At 50.1% G+C, this 18,808-nt stretch overlaps 1 protein-coding gene across 3 annotated transcripts in view; it reads left to right on the top strand.

The window, feature by feature from the left end:
• Positions 1-18,808, top strand: part of Itsn1 (intersectin 1) — a 179,817-nt gene that overhangs the window by 137,764 nt on the left and 23,245 nt on the right. For 2 of the 3 annotated variants that reach the window (XM_038345998.1, XM_038345997.1), the window contains 2 exons: positions 54-245; positions 596-2,053. In XM_038345998.1, the coding sequence (XP_038201926.1) occupies positions 54-245; positions 596-597 (194 nt within the window). In that variant the 3' untranslated portion in view covers positions 598-2,053. Of the gene's footprint in view, positions 1-53; positions 246-595; positions 2,054-17,496; positions 17,619-18,808 lie in introns of those variants that run through there. The other variant, XM_038345999.1, reaches the window with a different exon arrangement.

Here is an 18,808-nt window from a genome sequence, read left to right as displayed (position 1 = left end):
TGCGCATGTGCCGCTGGGCCGAGCAGCTGCTCACACCGCCCTGTCTCCTGCAGTGTGCCAAGTGATCGGGATGTACGATTACACCGCACAGAACGATGACGAACTGGCCTTCAGCAAGGGCCAGATCATCAACGTCCTCAACAAGGAGGACCCCGACTGGTGGAAAGGAGAAGTCAACGGGCAGGTCGGGCTCTTCCCATCCAATTATGTGAAGCTGACCACGGACATGGACCCAAGCCAGCAATGTAAGTGCCCTGGCGGCTCTCTTCCTGGCCTCCTGGCCTCTTCCCGTAAGACATGCAGCATTGCTCTGATTCTGCCGAGCCTGGCTTGCAGACCTGGAAGCCAGACCACTGCTGCCTTTGAACAGTCTCTTTGAAGACCTTCTGTGATGCAAGGCTAGTCCGTGGGGTTGTTTTTGTTTTTAAATTTCATTCCCTCTGTAGCATGCCCCCTCCCCTCCCCCCTTTCTTTTGTCTTTTCTTTTTTTTAATCATTTTGGCACCATGCTGTGTACATGCCTGACTCATTTTCCTAGCTTGAATTTGCACATGGTTTTGTTTGGCTTATGTGTTGTTTTCCCTCCTTTTTCTAGGAATCATATGTTGTCCACCCCCTCAGGCTCGAAAGTCCTCAAAGAGACCCACTGTCCCATATCACTGCCCAGAGGGATGATGGGAGATGCAGCCCTGATCATGTGACTTGCAGCATGATCACCTACTGCCTTCCGAGTAGAAGAACTCACTGCAGAGCAGTTTACCTCATTTTACCTTAGCTGCATGTGATCGCAATGTCTGAGTCATTACGTGCAGAGACAGGAGCAAACTGGCAGAAGTGCCCAGGGCGGTGGGTCCTTTGGTGGCTTTCCTACTCACTCAGCTGACTGCCCTGCCTTCACAGGTGCTCTCAGTGGTTTGGAGATTATTTTTAAATGTGTATTTTAGCCTTTTAATAAAAGTCAATCAATTACTTCTTTGCTATTTTGGTTTTGCAAAAAGACCCACTATCAAGGAATGCTGCATGTGCTATTAAAAATTGTTCCAAATGTCCATAAATCTGAGACTTGATGTATTTTCTTCCATTTTGTCCAGTGTTACCAACTAAATTGTGTAGTTTGGGGCTTTTCCCCTACCGTAGAGTGCAGAGGAGTTGGGTGTACCGCTTTGAAGATGTGTAGAGAGCGCCTGCCTAAATAGGCGTCAGGCTTGCTTGTGATGTCACGTGTACCTGTTGCATGGAACACATCTGTACTGAAGAAGTAGCTCTTCCCGTGGCAAACCACCGTGTATAATGCTCTCATCTATTGCATTAATTTTATTTTGCACAGTGATCTTGTAGCCACACGAGAAAGTACCTGTGTTTCCATTTGGTCTCAGATTTATCTAGTTGACTGGTGTTCTGTTTCGAGGTTTTCATTTGGCGTATTTTCATACCGTAAATGGATAAGACACCACCATCAAGGTGGTTCCGATCAACAGTCTCTGTTACAGGAAGTTTATTCCAGTTGCTTTTCATGGAATATTTTGAACAAGTAATTTTCTTGACAAGAAAGAATGTATAGTTTCCCTGCAATTAATTTCCAGTGTTTACATTTTTAACTAGACTGTGGAGTTTCTACAGATTAATATGAAATGGCGCTCCTGGTCCACATTTGTGTTAACTGTGCTGTAGCCATGTTTGTCTTTAGACATTAGTTGGAAGCTCTCAATATAAAGAAAGAAAACAAAAGAAAGAAAAGGAAAAGTACCACTGCTGACAGCCCAGAAAATGGGGTTGGGGAAGCCTGAAGCACCGCCTAGCTGTCCTAGGAGTCAGCTAACTGATGTCTTTCTGGGTTCCCTCCTGGGGAGACGCCCTGCTGGCCATGTCATGGTCCTTCTCCCCTCACATGGTGCAAAGGACAGGGCAGCCCCTCCTTGTCTACTTGCGCTTCAGTGTTTCGTGGATATGAATGTAAAATATATAAATATATAAACTGCGGCTTTAACAATTGTAATACAACCTTTTGGATTAGTCATGTGTATAGATAATTAAATTCTTCATATAAAAGTTAGATGGGAATGTCTCTGTGTTCTTGCTGTTGGGATCTTGCAGTGGTGAGGGCACCACCCAGACAGGTGTCAGCCATTGGCCTGCTGCCCGCGTGCTGCGTGTGAATCCATACATACTCCTTGATACTCCCAGTCCCGTCCCGTCAATATGTAAACCGTGGCTCCTTATATAACACTAGTTTCCAAGTGCGGAGGTCTACACCAGCCAGGCTGTCAACTCTCTCAGTGGAATTTTAGCTTGTGGTGTTGACACATTGACAGGTGTGTGGCTTGGCTTAGGGCACAAAACACTGGTCGAAAACTATGTCATAATAAGGAACTAGTGAGTACCAGAAGACACATGGATAGGGGCAGACTTGCACATTTCCCTAGCGTGGGATCGCATCAGCTATGCACTCTTGTGACATTTACAGAGACAAATCGGCACACGGGTGACACGCTAGCCGTGGTGGACACGTGATTGGCGCTATCCTCTTGAACCTCACTCACTGGGCCTCCCTGCCCCACTCCATCACAGTTTTTTCAAGTTGGCAAAAAGTTTTGAGGAAGGGGTGACAAATGTCCTGTGTGTTGGGTGCCCTGTTGGGTTCTAGCGAGAGAAGCAGTGAAAACCAAGTCCGTACAAATCTTTATGGGCGTGCGTTACGTTGTGTGCGGAGCGTGGGTGAACTGTAGCATGCGCAGGCCATCCAGTACTTGGGGGAGGGCGCTGCTGCCACAGGGCAAACACAGCCCCCACCAGGAGGGGCAGGGCTTAACACTGAAGTGGAGGTCAGTGAGCCGGAACAGTGCAGACTCAGTGGGAGGTGGGCAAGGCCCTCCTGTCTCCCATCCAGCCCCTTGTGACAATGATCGGTCTGCATCCTCATCTCCCCAGGGCTCTTCACCGTCCCCGTGCTCAGGTTGATGGTGGGATGCCATTGTTAAGGTGGGTGATGTCTTCACATTTCACTCCGGCACCCTCTCACGGTTTGTTCTGCTAGTCTTTCTCCCGAGTTTGGGAACTGGCACAGGTTTCCTTCCCATCCCTTCTGTTAGCACGGACTGTCAAGAACCCACCTGACCCTGTGGGTTTTAGGCAGAGGACCACCCCTAGCATCCTGTGGGTCATCCTACAACACAGAGCATACTTCACATGGCAGAGTGACCAGGTCTCACATGTTACCAGGGCTGAGCAGAGGAGCCCTGGTCTCACCCTACTGGCCACTCTGGCTAAAGTTCACTGGGTTGTCCTGACCCAAGTGGTCACCCCGCACACGGCTACTGAAGTTACCCTGATAACTACTGCTGAATATGTGCACCCATTTTGAAGCTTATATCATGTGTGTGCAGCATAAAACGTCTCCCACAGTTGCCTTTTATTTTTCAAAACGTCTTGATTGCCCCCTATATTCTCTGCTTTTAATTGGATTGAACAGAAAGTGTCCCTTGAGGTTTAAAAGTACTAACTTTGGTGCTTGATTTTTGTTTTTAGGTTTTGGGGGTTTTTAATTTTATATTTACTCTGTGTGTGATGAGTGTGTATGTGTATAAAAATCCCTCTGCTGAGTGTGCCACCATGCCCTACCCAAAACAGCAATTTCATATGACTTAACCCCATATAATTTATTATTTCCTGCCACATGATGGGTTTAAGCACTCAAAGACGCCCATTGTGTGAGCAGCTCAAACAACCCTAGAATACACCAGAATCCAGGTTCTTGACACATCTGTAGGAGAAGCCAAGATGTCACCCTAGTTTCTGCTTCCTTTAAATGCAAGCTCCCAGGAGTAGTGCTGCCCTGGTGTTTCCCTGTGTGTTCTGGGGCTCAGGGCCATGGACTTGGGTCTTCACTCTAGCCCAATCTGGGGAGCTTACCGCCCAGATAACAACCCCACTTCTTGGAAATGGAAAATTATTTCTGAGAGACAATAAATATTTTATTCCTTTTGACAAAATTACAAATTAATCTGTTTATTCTTTTTTTGACCCCCAAAATACCCAAGAGAAATTGTTCAGGATGCTATTGACTCTCAGTGACACCACACACACCCCAGTAAATGCATAGGAAAATACAGAATACCTGCTATCTTGGGGCTGGAGATTTGGCTTAGTGGTTTAGAGCACTGGCTGTTCTCCCAGAGGATCTGAGTTTGATCCCCAACAACCATATGGGGACTCATAGCTGCCATAACTCCAGCCCTAGGGGATCTGATACAGGCACCATGCATGTGTGTAGTGGTGCACAGACAGACATGTTTTATACTGGAAAAATGCTAACACATAAAACGCTTTAGAAAAAAGAAGAAAAAATATATAGAATGCCATTATATAAGGATCTCACTTAGCCACCATTTCCTTGGGCCCTTTTTAAATGAAAACCTGGGAAGAGCTGAGATGGCTTGTCTCAGCCAATCCATTGCTTCTCACTGAAGGTTCTGTGCTCCGCACTGAAAGCTCCCAGACATGAAAAAAAAAAATGCCTGATTTACTAAAACCAAGGCTTTGTTTCTTAGACATGACCATCATTGGTAAGATCCATGTGTGCTATGTTACACAGTTCTGTACGAGCGCTACCTAGGAACCAGATGCTACCTGCCTGCTCTTCTGTGCCATCACTGGTCTCTGTGTGTGTGCTGGACGTGCGCATGAGAAAAACGACTTGAATGTAGTATCTGTGGCTTGCTAACATACTCTGAACTTCAGAGTCAAGCTCGAAGCAGATAGAATTGTCTAGAAGATTCTCACGCAGGCTGGCAGCTGCAGTTTTCAGATCTGCTTGGCTCATCATCCTGCAGGGCACACACTTCCTCAGCGTAGCCACATCTGCTTAGGCTGACCACTCCTTTCTCCCAAGTTCTCCAAATCCTGACCCAGGACAGGAGATGCTTGTGACCTCCCAGAGGTCATGAGGAAGTTATGTGCTCCTGAGGCCTCTGCTCCCCCTCCCCATGCCCATACTGCTCCCTGCCATGCTTGCACACTAAGCCAGGCCATACCAGAGAAGCAGAGAAGGACATGATGTGGCAGTGAGGGACAGATGTCCCCTGAAGAGTATTTGACAGTGCTGAGATCTTAGAACCTTGGACACAAGCCCTTCTTTTGACAGTGAGGATACTGAGGGTCTAGGGGTACTCTCTAAGCATCTGCCCATTCCAGTGCCAGGTTCACCCCCTTCTCATCCCTATCTGTTCTGGAGCCCTGCCTCCTGCAGCACCTTCTCAGAATTATTGGTGGCTGTCACTTTGTAAGATAAGAGTTGGTCCCTTTCCTTCCTGCGGTTTTCCTACCTCTGGGAATGATGAGAATCCCACACATCATCACACATTTCATTGCCCATGCTCCACACTGGACAACCTCAGCCTTAGACCCTTTTTGACTACAGCCCAGTTTCCCAAAGACAGGCCTGTCCCAGATGCCCTCACTCTGGGCCAACTGTGGGCTTCTAAATTTTCATTCCTGGCCGCAGCCTGAAGACCATGGTGCGGAATACAGACACAGTTTAATCTGCTATTTGACTCTGGGGAAATCGGTATAGCTGTACCCTTGGACGTTGGTAGCATTAAAGGTATTCTAGGATGGCCATTTAGAGCATGGGTTTGAATCCCAGCTCTGCTACTTTACATCTTTGTGGTCTTGGGAATGTTATTTAAGCTCTTTGCACTTCACCAGTAGGGATGTAGTAAGAACAACAGTGAGTGACTGACCACCCAGTATGTAAGAAAGGAGTCGTTTGTGGGGGACGGATGATTTCTGTGTGCTCAGTGAATCTTCTGCTAGCCAATCTGTGGCTTCCTGCTTTAACTCCCCCCGCCCAACGCAACAACTACTTTCCTAGATGAGAGATTGCAGAGAGAATGACAGCCCCCCCCCCCGACCCCCTGCAACTTTGCAAACAAATCACAGTCCCTACCTTCCCGCCCCAGGGGGCTCACCTGCATGGAGGCCTTTTGGAGCATCTGTCCCAAAGGTGTGACCCATGCTGACACCATCTCAGGCCAGCGTCTCCCCGCACGCCGCTGGTGCCACCTGCCTCTTCGACACTGGTGACAGTGGGGTGCCCAACCAGGACCATGGAATGTACAAGGCTTTTAAATACCACAGCCATGGACGGTCGGCAGGCCCGTGCAGGGTTCCACAATAAGCCTGGACAAATGTGTGGAGTCACTGGCTCCTGTATTTCTCATCACGGCCTTCCGTGGCCTTGTAGTCTCCTGCCTGCAAAGAATGGAACGTTTGCCCCCTGCTCCCGCTAGACATGCCAGCCACTTTTTTTTAAGAAGTAGCTGTACTGTTTCATTAGAGCCGTGTGCTCCCAAGAGCAGCTGCGCCAGAACACTTAGGGCTCCCAGAAACACACTCCCCCTGCGCCCTGCTGCGTGTACCTAGACACTTAGGGCTCCCGGAAACACACTACCCCTGTGCACTGCTGCATGTACCTAGACACTCAGGGCGCCCAGAAACACACTGCCCCTGCACCCTGCTGCGTGTACCCAGAACACTTAGGGCTCCCGGAAACACACTGCCCCTGCACCCTGCTGTGTGTACCCAGACAAGAAGGGGACCTTGGCAGCCTCTGCTCTGCTGAACCAGAGTGGGGGACGGGCCGCAGCAGAGCAGGCAAAACCAAGCAGGGATCTTTGCGTTCTGGGGCATTGCCTTGGAATTCCACAGCCCCATGGGAAGCCCTAAATAGCTATACCTCCCTCAGTAACCAACCCCCACTGGCTCTGTCTAGTGGGAACCCTCACCCCAGCCCATCCTCAAGAGACAGAAGAAAATCTTCCACTACCCTTCCCTTCCTATTGCTGGAACAAAAGCTTCAGAGGGTTGCCCTGCCTCAGTTTCCCTTCTCCTGGTGCTCCCCCCAACACGCACACATGAGTATGGCTCCTGCCTGGTGATAAGGCTGTGGACATTGGAACACAGGCAGGTGTGATGCCTGATTTTGAACCTGTAGGAGTGAGAGGAGACACCAGCAGACAGAACGGTAGAGTCGGTCCAACTCACGGGACATAGTGTGACCCAAGGCCAGTGCTGTAGTGCAGGGAACCCTGGGAGTCCTCTCCAAAGCAACTGTGGCTTTTAACTTTCCATCCCTGGCTGCAGTCAGAAGACCATGGTCTTAGATACACATTAATCTAGTAGTAGACTCGGCCAACCTGAAAACCTTTATGGCGTACGTAGGAGTCAGAACCCACATCTGTGCCCTCTGGCAGTGTCCTGGGCATGCATTGGGGAACTGACAGGGGGCATGGATGCGGAACTGTGCCATTTTCAGAGAGCTCAAACACCCATGGGCACAATCTCCTCCCTAGGGCTCCCATGTGCACCTTCTAGTTAGGAGCTGGCACAGGGTGCATGGGTCCATAGAGCCTTCAGTTGCCCTACCTGTCTGGTCTAAACCAGCCCCAAATCTTCCTTTGCCCCCATATCCTACACACACCCTTCCTGGAATTCTGGCTTCAAGTTTAAGTCATTAGTGCACCCCAGTAACACATGCCATGTTCCCTCTTGTTCCCCCTTTCCTGCTCTTCTGCCGTCCTCCCCGCCGTTGTTACCTTGCCATGAAGTTCTTTCATACATGACAAGGAGACCAGGAAGCTGATACATAACACACGTGGACACTGGGTAAGTCACATGTTCTGTCACCGTGACAGAGCCCTAAGGAGGAACTCACAAGGAAGAAAGTCTTGTTTTGGCCAGAGATTTAGCATTCTCATCTACGGAGAATTCAGCTTGCTCCGTGGCTATGGGCCTTTGGTGAGAGCAAACACGGTGCATGGCAGCAGGACAGTTTGCAGGGCTGGGTCTCTTACCTCGTCAAGGCTTAGAAACAGAAAGAGGTCAGGGACCAGATACCTGTCAAAGGCATGCCCCTCGTGATCCTTCTCCAACCAAGCCACGGCCTAAGTCTCCAGCATTTATAAATGCTACTCGATGACATCCATGAGTTGAGCCATGGCTGGTTCCCTCTTGATCCAGTCACCTGTCAGCGACTGGGCACACGTGAACCTGTGGGGTGTGTGTGTGTGTGGGGGGGGGTTATCTGCAAACTGTAAGGCAGACTCATCTTCCTCATTAGCCTGAGTCCTTTGAAGGCGGGGCCAGCCTAGCATCTCCAGATTTATCACATCAAGAACTCCACGAAGGGTCTGTCTTGAGATGTAAGCCTGTAATCCCAGCCCTCAGAGGGCTGAGACAGGAGGATTATGATGGGGTGGCGGGTCAGTCTGGGATACATAATTAAATGCTGTCAGAAGTAAATAAATTAGGCTGGGAACGTAGCTCAGTTGGTGGCATGTTTCCCCAGTGTGCACGCAGCCCTGGGGTTCATTCTCAGCACCACATAAGCAGGTGTGGTGGTCACACCTGGAGTCTCAGCATTTGGGAGGTGGAGGCAGAAGCATGAGAAGGTCAAGTTCATCCTCAGAGAATCCCAGGCCAGCCTGAGATACATAAGATTTTATCTTAAAAGAAAGAAAGTGAAGTTAAATAATAATAAATCAGCAGAGAGTTAGGGGTGAGGCTCGGTGGTAAAAACATATGTTTAACGTGGATGGAACCCTGGATTCTCTCCCCAGAACCACAAAAGGGGGTGAGTCGTCACAGGACAAACACCATCAAGAGCGATGGCGCTCCCCTTGTAGAGCTGGCCTACTGTGGGGTTCCCATCTCTTGCTGGCTATAAGCTACAGTCCGTTTAGTACACTTACATCTCCCATCAGCCCTCACTCTTGGGGACTGTGGAGGACGTGTCGGGTGTTGGTGGCGGTCCATGTTTGCCTCGTGCATTGGCCTCCCTCCCCAGCCAGGCCATCTGTGTACCATCTTGTTCATTCTCTTGCCGTGTGTGGCAGAGAACCCAGCACAAAGCCTACGCTGGGGACGGTGGCGTGGTTGAAAAAAGTTACTGTTTATGGAAAGGCTCCAAAACAGGAAGCATGCTTCATAATCACTTAACTAGTCTACATACTTACCACTTGGTCCCATGCATATTTGGTATCTAGTCTCCCCCATGAGTGTGATGGCCTCACAGAAGCAACCCTGGGTAGGACCTGCAGCCGTTCAAACAGACAGAAAATATCTTAGGTTGGAAGCGTCTCTTGTGTTCCATAGGAGCCAGTTTGTCAGGGCCCAGGGTGTTGCCAGGTCCTTCTGAAGTCATTGGCTTAGGGTGGTGCAGTATACCTCCTCATCACACAGCCTTCAGAGTCTCCTGTGGGCCCATCAGCCAGGGGTCTTTTATTTAGATTTATTTTTATTTATGTGTATGTGCGTATGAGATGTATGTGTGGGTGGTACCTGTGGAGGCCAGAAGAAGGCGTTGGATCCCCTGGAGCTGGAGTCACAGGTGTTTGTGAGCCACCGAATGGGAGTGAGTGCTGGGAGCCAAACTGACTAGGCAGGAAACGCTCAGCTTCTGAGCCATCTCTCCATCCTGACCAGCTGCATCCAGCTCCTGAGAGCCTGAGCTCCAAGGCCAGGCTTGTCTTCAAGTAGACCTTCCAGGAAGTGCAGGAGGAAAGATGGCGGGCTCCCTGGGAACACTGGCAGTTCCTTTGATCATCCTGTTTCCAGAGAGCATTTCCGATAGTGGGAGTAGCCATGCCTTTCTGGATTCAATGCTCCCATCCATCAAACGAGAGTCTATTCCAATAGTCTGGTCTCGCATGCACCTCCGGAGGCCCCGAGAACAGAACACCAGGGCTTCAGTGGGCTCTGGGGTGTAGATGGCCTTTCAGGGACAGTGTTCTCTCCTCAGAGCTGGCACTGGATAACAGCTCAGGAAGCCAGCCCTGCGCTGGCTGGAGCTGAGCGACTGTGGAAGCCCTGGGTCCCATGCACTGGGACAGCTGTGGTTTCCAGTTCTTGTTCCTTCCCACACTGGGCATCCAGACCATCCTTTCTCTCGAGAGTGGGAAGTCTTCTCCGCCTGACACAAGAATCACTCAGAGCCTTACAAGGGATGGACATGGGTCTCCCCCTGGAAAGTTAGACATACTTGGTGTTGAGTTCAGCGGGGACACTGGCAGGTTCCAAGCTCCTTGGATGACTTCAGTGTGCCGTCATACTCGAGGACTGCCACCCCCTTCCATCGCCTGCCACCAGGATCTTCCTGAAATGCAGCCAAACCTAGCTCTGCCCCCAGGCGTGTGTCCCTTCTGACGTGGTCTGAACTGTGCCTCCCAGTGTTCATGGGGGAAAGCCCTAACCTTGGAGATCCCAGGATGTGGCTAAATTTGGAGTTGGTGTCTTCAAAGATGTATTTAAATAGTACAGTGAGGTCGTCAGAGTGGATCCTACTCTAATATGACAAGTGTCCTTTTAAGAAGAAGCCATACGTAGATAGACACCGTGGTTTTCCAGGCACAGAGGCAAGGTTCTGTAGGACACGGGAAGAAGACATGGCTGTAAGCCCAGGAGAGACGAACCCTGCCAACATCTTGGCCTGCTCTTGGACTCCAGGCTCCAGAGCTATGCAAGAGTAAACTTCTATTTTTAAAGCTACGCTGTGTGTCCTAGCCACCAGGTCACACAAAAACACCCCCTGTCCAGCAAGGCGAAGACAGAACCGTTAAGAACGTGGATTCTGGTGTTTGCTGTTTCTTAACTGCTTTACCGAATTACTTGTCGTCTCCGTGCCTCCGTTCCCTCCTCTGCTCGTTGTGGGTCATAGTAGCTGCTCCACAGGGTTGTTGGCGAGGAACTGAGTCAACACATGCGCAGTGTCTGAAGCGTCTAGTTTAGCATTGCTATGTGCCACACCCCAAGTCTTCTCTCTTCCACACCTATTCCTCTGGCTCCATGCACCCAACTCCGACTCTCCATGCTCCCACCATCCTCTTTTTCCATGATGTCTTAGTGCAGGAGACTGTAACAAAATACCTCAGGGTGGCTAAGTTATAAATCCTTTTAATTGTCATAGTTTTTGAGGCTCAGATGTCCAAGATCCAGGGCATGCATCTGGTAGAGCCTCCCCAATGCGTCACCCCATTCCAGGAGGGTGGAAGGATTAAAGGTCACACTAAAGGGAGCAGCATGTCTGCCTCATGTTTATAACTGGATCCAACTCCTTAGATAACAGCATTTTTTATTCATGTGGATAATCAATCACCACCAGTCACCCCTGAAGTAACCTATCTTCACACAGAATGGTATGTGAACATTGAGGGACATGTGAACCATAACAAAGTCCATCTCCAATTCCTCCTCTTCAAAATCTTCCCAGACCTCTCTGGTCAAAGCTACTGCTGCTTTCCTCAAATCCCAATAAAAAACAAAACAAAACAAAATAAAAAAACAAAAACAACAACAACAAAAAAAAAACCATGTCCCACAGTGGGGCTGTAACATTTCATCTGCCTTGCAAACCTGAAGGGTTTATTTACAGCCATTGCTAAGGAAGCCAAAAATCCTGCAGGACAGGGCATAACAAAAGTGAGTGCCCAGACAGCTAGAAAGCACGCACAGAGACATGAATGCAGCTGAGAAGGGGAAATGCAGACTGTAAAGGGCTGTGGTGCCTGTGCCAGGAGTCCAGTATCAGACAGAAAGCCAGCATGATCTGCTGCTAACCACATTCCTGGCCACTGCAGAGCGGGAGGTGGACTCTCTCTGGAAGGAATTCCATTTCCACTACTTCTCCATGCTCATTAAACTGCTTGGCAAGCCAGGTAGACCAGATGGTCCTCCTTGGAAGACGATGGAGCTGATTTGGAGAATCTGTGGTTTTTTGGTTTTTTTTTTTTTGTTGTTGTTGTTTCTGGGTTTGTAACCAAGTGAGGAGGCTGAACAGGCATGCCCAGAAGGACCCTGCTACACAACTCACAGTGGGTTCCCTAAAATAGAGCTCAGTGCACAGGGATTTTTGATGCCATTGGTGGCATCTTCAACCGCTCACCCCAGGCCTCTCACTCGCTCCTACTCTCTTATCAAATCCTGAGAATCTGAAACTCGACTGATGCCAGCTCACAGCCATGCCCTTCTAGAGGCTTCTGTGAGTCAACAAGGGCAGAGGACAGTCTAGACTGCCTGGGCCTCCAGAAGACAAGGACCCAGATGCCTCACTCATCGCTGACCTCAGCTCCAAGCACAGTTGCTGCAGGAAGCTCACTGCGGGCAGAAGGATTCCCACAGCAGCTGTGGTGCAGAGAGACAAAACCAGAGACCGCAGAAAGGGCTTCATCTGCTTTTCTTACAGGGCAAGCCACCTACCTGCCACTCTGCCTGGGCCGTTGAGTGGTTCATTTGAATCGATATCCTAGGAGCATCAAATGCAGCCTGGTGGGGACCGGAAAGGTGTTGCTCAAATGGCAAGAGACTGAAGTCTGGCAGAGCCCACTCTAGAGACTCCTGCAGTACAGACAGGAGCTCAGGCATCCAATTCACACATGTGACTGACACAGACCTACTTAGCAAGGGCATCTGGGCTGAATGTCTCCAGACACACCGTGCTGTCTTTCCCTTGAGATGAACACCATCATCGGGGCCTCCCCATCACTCTCCTGGCCTCTCCTCATGGTGTCTCCGGTTCTGTTCTGGTGTAGCTACCCCTATACCACGCATGGCCTTTTCTACTTCCACAAGTGTCTGTGTTTCCCTTGCTGTTTTTACACAAGCTGTTTGGCTGGCCCGTTCTTTGTGTGTGTGAGTGTGCAGCTGTGAACGCATGAACATGTGACACCCAGCAGTCACCGCCAACTTGGGTTTTGAGATCCTGTATCTTAGGTACACCCAGGGCTTGTCATGTGCTGAGTCAGGCTGATTGGCCAGTGAACCCCGTGAACCCGCCCATTTCTGTGCTCCACCCCCTCCCCCAGTACTGGGATTTCATGCCTGGCTTTTTACTGTATGTTCTAAGGATCGAACCCAGATCTGAGCAAGGCAAACACTTCATCAGTGGGGCCATGCCCCACTCTTACAAGTACTATTTTAAATTTACATTTCCTGTGGAGTCTCCCCTAAACTCCCCTGTTTCCCTGAGGACAAGGATGGTATCTGCTTACCTCTGTGTCCCTTCAACTTCCTGGAAACTTAATAAATATTTATTGACCAGCTTATTACTATATTTTTTTGGTTCCTTCATAACAGAAATCATGTCTGTTTATTTCCTTAGCTCAATGTTTAGCCCGCTGTGGGAGCTAATTTGGGTTTCAAAACTATACTGAAGAGAGGAGGGAGGGTCTTCCACTTTTTTGTGCTAAGTACTTTTGTGTCATTGGCTGTAATAGAAAGGATCTCAATTGCACTGGTCAAAGGAATGATGGTCATCATATCCCCCTTGGACCAACATAGGTCCAAGTCTCTGAGCCTTCCAAAAGGATGTCACAGCCCTGCCCCTTGCATAAGTGTTTTAAGAAAACTATATAAACTTGGGAGCCTACGTTAGGAATTTCCTGTGGGTTTAATGAAGGCTGTTTTTTAACTGCTTGGAGTTTTCGCAATATTATTTCAGCTGTGAACCAGTTTTGGTTTTGAGACACCCTTCATCCCTACTCGATGGCCATAGAAAATCATTCACTATACTTTCACCCCTAATCTTTCCCTCAGCCAGGGGTCAACAAACTGTGTATATCTTGGTACCCAAGGGAGAGAAGGCCACACCCTCTACCCCCTAAAATTTTAATTTGAAATGGCTTTTCCACTTGTCTGACTTTGTATAATGGAGGTTTTTAAACCCCTTGTTTTTTAAATATTAAGTTTTCAAAGGGAGGATATTTCTGGGTTTAAAATTCCTTTTTCAAGTCTTCCATGGTTCTCTGGGTCTGGAATTCAACCTTCCCAGTATCCCATGGGTCAGTTTAGTGACCAGAAATCCATCTCCAGTCAGTGTGGTTGCTGCATGTTGGAGAGAAACCTCCTCCCAAATTCTTTGCCGTTGATTGTGATCTGGGTCCAGAGGCCAGTGTGGCCATTCCACATCTCCAGGAAGGCTGGGGTTAGATTGCATGGAGTGGGGTTCTGCAGGTAACAGCCCGGCTGCCCCAGCATCCCCAGGCTCTCGGCTCTGGCTTGGGTGCTGTAGATGTGTAGATCTGAGGCCGGCCTGTCCAGAGCAAGGTGGACAACGGCCCCCAAGTGCACTCAGAGCTGGCACTAAGCCAGGCGTCCCTGCCCCTTCAATTCTTCTCCCAAACTTGTGCCCAGAGGAGCTTCTAGAATCCAAAAGAAGCAGGCATCTCTCCCAACAGAACCTCATTTTGGTTTCTTGGTCATCCTCATGTCTTTTGGTCATGGCACTTCCTTGCTGTAGAAAGTAGTTGGTGTTTCTCAGAGGGATCTACTGGCAAGTGATGTGTATTCTCTGTCCTGTGTTTTACTATATTAGTTAGTCCTGGACCAGCCTGCCAAATGCCAGCCATTGCTTTCTTGTTTGAACAAGAATACTCAGTCTTCCAGGTGGAACGTAGTAACCTGACCTGGTGTGCTAGGAGAATGGTATTAGCTTGGAGGGGGCAATATCACCTTCAGCTTGGTGGGGCAGTACCACTTTCAGCCTGGGGGGCAGTATCACCTTGAGCCTAGGGGGGGAATACCACCTTCAGCCTGGGGGGGCAGTACCACTTTGAGCCTAGAGGGCAATACCATTGTTGACCTGGGGGAGTACCACCTTCAGCCTTGGGGGGGCAGTACCACTTTCAACCTGGGGGTCCGGCACTACCTGGGAAGGGGGAGGAACAGTAATGCCATCTTCAGCTTCAGCCTGGGGGCATTACCATGTTCAGCAGAGGAGGAAACAGCACTATGTCCAGTTTTGAACCACTGAATCCTCAAGGTCTGGAAAATAAGCACATTGTTTTCATCCTGAATTCCCAGCATACAGCATAGCTGGTCCCAAAGTCAGAGTCGAGATCACAAATTGCCAAATGAAGAAATGATGGCCACAAACAGGCTTTTTTCCTTTGTGTGTGTGTGTGTGTGTGTGTGTGTGTGTGTGTGTGTGTTTATTTTGATTTGTTGTTGAGACAGGGTTTCACTAGGTAGTCCTGGTTGTCCTGGAATTCATCTTTCTCTGCTCTCTAAATGCTGGGATTAAAGGCATGCACGACCACGGACAGTTTGCAAACAGGCTTTTGAACTCAATAAAACTGTGTGCAAAGCGGTTGTGTGTGTTTCACGTGGTACGTAGTGGTTTGCTGGGTACAAGCCCAGAGCGCCCATGAGATCTCACCAAGGGAACTGTGATCTAAAGGGACATTTGTGAGACTTGCCTGGCCACTGCTAATGTTTGTGCTGCAGACACTTCAGTACAGTGCACAGTGAGCTTAAACCACAGTGTGTGCGAGAATTCCAACAGCTCTGTGGACAGCAAGGCCCTGGAAGCACCAGGAGGCTGCGTCCAAGAGAAGCCCAGCCCCAAATGAAGGGGCCACACTCAGCCATTGAACAAGAAATGGCCTGGGCCCTTGGATTCACTCTTAGGACAGTGGGCAAAGATAGGACAGGGACTGGATATGCCCCCCCTCCACCATGGTTCAAAGTGTTCCCTAGGTGATTCCCGCAAGAAAAGTCATAGAGCAAAGAAACCTAGGGGAAGAGGAGTCTCTCTGCTTCCTACAATCCAGGGCTCACCCAGCTGCTGGGGAAACTCTCTGGGAAGCTAGCACCCCAGGCAGGCAGAAGAGCTGAGTCACAGGGGTGGTTAGCAGGAGGACTAAGTTCAGAGTCACACTCACCTTGCCGCTCTGAGGTCCAGCTCGGCCGCCCACAGCGGTTGGGGAAAGTCCAGGATGGAAAGGCGTGGAGAGTGTCTCTGTAATGATAGCTTCCTCCTGCTGGTTTCCTGGCACCACCTTGGCTGTCCTGCTGTTCTGTGCCCATGAGAAACTACAGCAGTCAGAAAGGGCGATTGGCCAGGGGAGGGAGCAGAATCGAGGACAGTAACCCTAAGGGGTAATGTCTGGCGCAGAAAAACAGTTCCCCAAGAAGTTCATCATAACACTTTCCCAGATGGATGATTCTATTCACAGAAGCTTCCAGCATCTACATGTAGACTCTGTCAGTCCTGAGCCTAAATAAACCCCCTTGCCGGGAGTTGGAATCTCCGAGGAGCCCTTGGTAATCCCTAGCAGCCTCCTCAAACCTGAAGACTCACTAGAGGGCTTATTAAATCGAAGTGCCCTGGTCCGCTCCCCCAGAGAGTCTATTTGGCAAAGTTCTGATCATTTATTTACAGGTTCTGCCAGAGTGGTTGGTGGTGGAGGGACCACACATAGCTGGTTTCCGAGCGAGGAACGCACAGTGTTCTATCGCGCCCCCTTGTGGCAAGTGGTAGGAAGGATGGGAAATGAAAGTTAGGGGGACTCAGCCCCACCCATCACCCCCAGTTCTCAGAGTATGTATTTTACCAATTCAAGTTCTGTGATTAAATAAAGACCGTCTAATAAAAAGAAGTATATGATGTGTGGGAACACTTTCATGTATAAAAAAAGGTGGGCCCGGCTCACTACTGAGAGTGGGTGCTGCCGAGGCCGGGGATGGGCGGTACTGATACAAAGGCCCCATGTGAACAGAACTCCAAATAACAAGCTGAGTGAACACAGCTGAGGGTTGGCCTGTCTCGAGGCAGCTTCGGGGTCATTCCTTCCGGCAGCCTTGGCCTCTGCAAAGGCAGGGTGGAACTGTCCTGAGAGCTATCTGCAGCTGGCAGGGCTTTCCAACGTGCCTGAGGCTTGCTGCTCACCTTCCACTGATACACTGCCGAGACCTGGCCTGGAGTGTCTTCCGGTCCTGTCTGGATGCACCTACCTGGTTCTCATGTTCACCAGGAGTCTGGGCACAGTTACCGCAGCCTCCAAAAGCCGGCCTTGGGATAACCGGGATAACTGCGCGCCCTCCTTCAGCTTGGTGTGGACAATGGAGTCTTAGCACACACAGCCTCTGGGCCCACCGGAAAGGGCTTGGACCGGGCTCCTTATCACTGGGGAGGGGAAGGACCTGGGGAGAGTTTATCTCTCTGAGCTTTGGTTTCCTTGTTTGTGCCACGAAACTGACTCTGGAACTTTAGAGAGCCGCTCAAGGCAGGGGTCAGCCCCAAGCTCCTGGCACAGTGCCTGACATGGAAGACTTGGCTGGGGGTTAGCAGCTCGTTTAACCCTTTCCATGGTTCTGATGGAGCGTGAGTGTGCACCCCATGTGTGTGACCACAAACTGGGTGGCTTAAGACGAGTGGAACTTATCCCTCTTACAGTCCTGGGGCAGAAAGTCTGAAGTCAGTGGGTGGGACGGCTCCTCCGGAAAACTCTGTGCTGCATTTTTCTCTTACGCTGCTAGACTTGACCGCGACCTGCGGAGATCTCTGCTCGTGTTACTCCGGTCTCTACAGCTAAACACGCAACTCGGAGCTGATGAGGCCGTGACACCCACCGGCCGCAGTCCCAGGGACCTGGGGCATCTTCACTGTGGAGCTGTAGGCCTTCCCAGCCTTGCACTCAGCTTTTCCTAAATGGTTGTGTCTTCCAGGGTGCTCAGACTTACATCTCTTAGATATGCTGACCCCGACTGAGAGGAAACGACAAGGCTACATCCATGAACTCATTGTCACAGAGGAGAACTACGTGAATGACCTGCAGTTGGTCACGGAGGTACCATCAGCCCTGGAAAGCTGGGGGTAGCTGGGGGTGGCCCTGCAGTGGGGGCTGGGAAAGAGATGGAGGCCCTGCTGAGGAGGTTTGTGTCCTGACTCTGAGCCTGGGGCAATCTCTTGTATACAAGGGATAGCTGAACAGCAAATGAAACGGGTCTTACCCAGGAGGCAAGATGGTCACATTTTTCCATGGGGCTACCCTGTGAGTCAGAGAGACCCAGGGCCAAAGCTAGGAGCACACAGGTCCCAAACTAATGGCTTATAGAGGAGCGTGTGTGGGCTGTGACGGGGGACTCTTGGCTCCAATCAGAGAAGTTGCAGCTTGGCCACCAGTTGATTGATGTCATCAAGTCCTATGACATCCCTGACCCTCAGTGTTGGCTCCTGAGCTCAGAGGCTAGCAAGAAGTCTCTTGAGTTATTTCTCGTGCCCCCATAGACTCCTGAGAAAATCTGCCATTGTGGCTGAGCAGGAAGATATGTTCTCCCATGGTTCCATGAGACTGCTGGCCTGAGATGATGGGCTGCCCTTGTGGGCAGCCAGTGAAGGTCTTGGTGCTCTCTGAAAGGATGAGGCAATGGAGTTTGTAACCTTTTACCCATACCCAGTGAACATCACCATGTTGGGAAGCAGGTTTGCGGAGCTGGACCCGAGGGTCACCTTCAACATGAAAAGTCCTGTCTTGGATTGTAAGCCTGTAACCCAGCAAATGGCACGGAATTGTGATGTTACCCACACATCCCGGAGGGATCGTGTTCGGCTCTTGGATGTTATCAGAGTTTCGGGCTAAAATGCCAGCCCACAGGGGTTTCCCAATGAGCCCCCGAGGAGGGGATCCCAATTGTGCTGTCTCAAGACATATGCCTGCTCTTAAATATGTGGTCAGAGTGTGTAGGGTAGGAGTGTCACCCATTTAGATGTGGCATCCTGTGTGGATATTACCCAGTTCGCCATCGCATTAATGGCTCATGCAGAATGAGTCTCCCAAGGATCAGCCACAACAGACCAAGTTCATTACAAAGACAAGCTGTCTCTGGGACCCAAGAACTTTCGGAGGACTCTCTGCCCAGGTGCTAAGGACTGCCTTGTGGGCAAGGGGCTCAACCACATGGAGTCCCACCGAGATCTGGGGTTAGCTATGAGCTACCTGCCCACCCATCCAGAGCCCAGGAAGAGGCTGACATCGTC

This window comes from Arvicola amphibius, chromosome 10 (assembly GCF_903992535.2).
Source record: "Arvicola amphibius chromosome 10, mArvAmp1.2, whole genome shotgun sequence".
NCBI classification, from domain to species: domain Eukaryota; kingdom Metazoa; phylum Chordata; class Mammalia; order Rodentia; family Cricetidae; genus Arvicola; species Arvicola amphibius.
The sequence above is the reverse complement of the archived record's forward strand: the minus strand, read 5'-3'. Positions and strand labels throughout refer to the sequence as shown.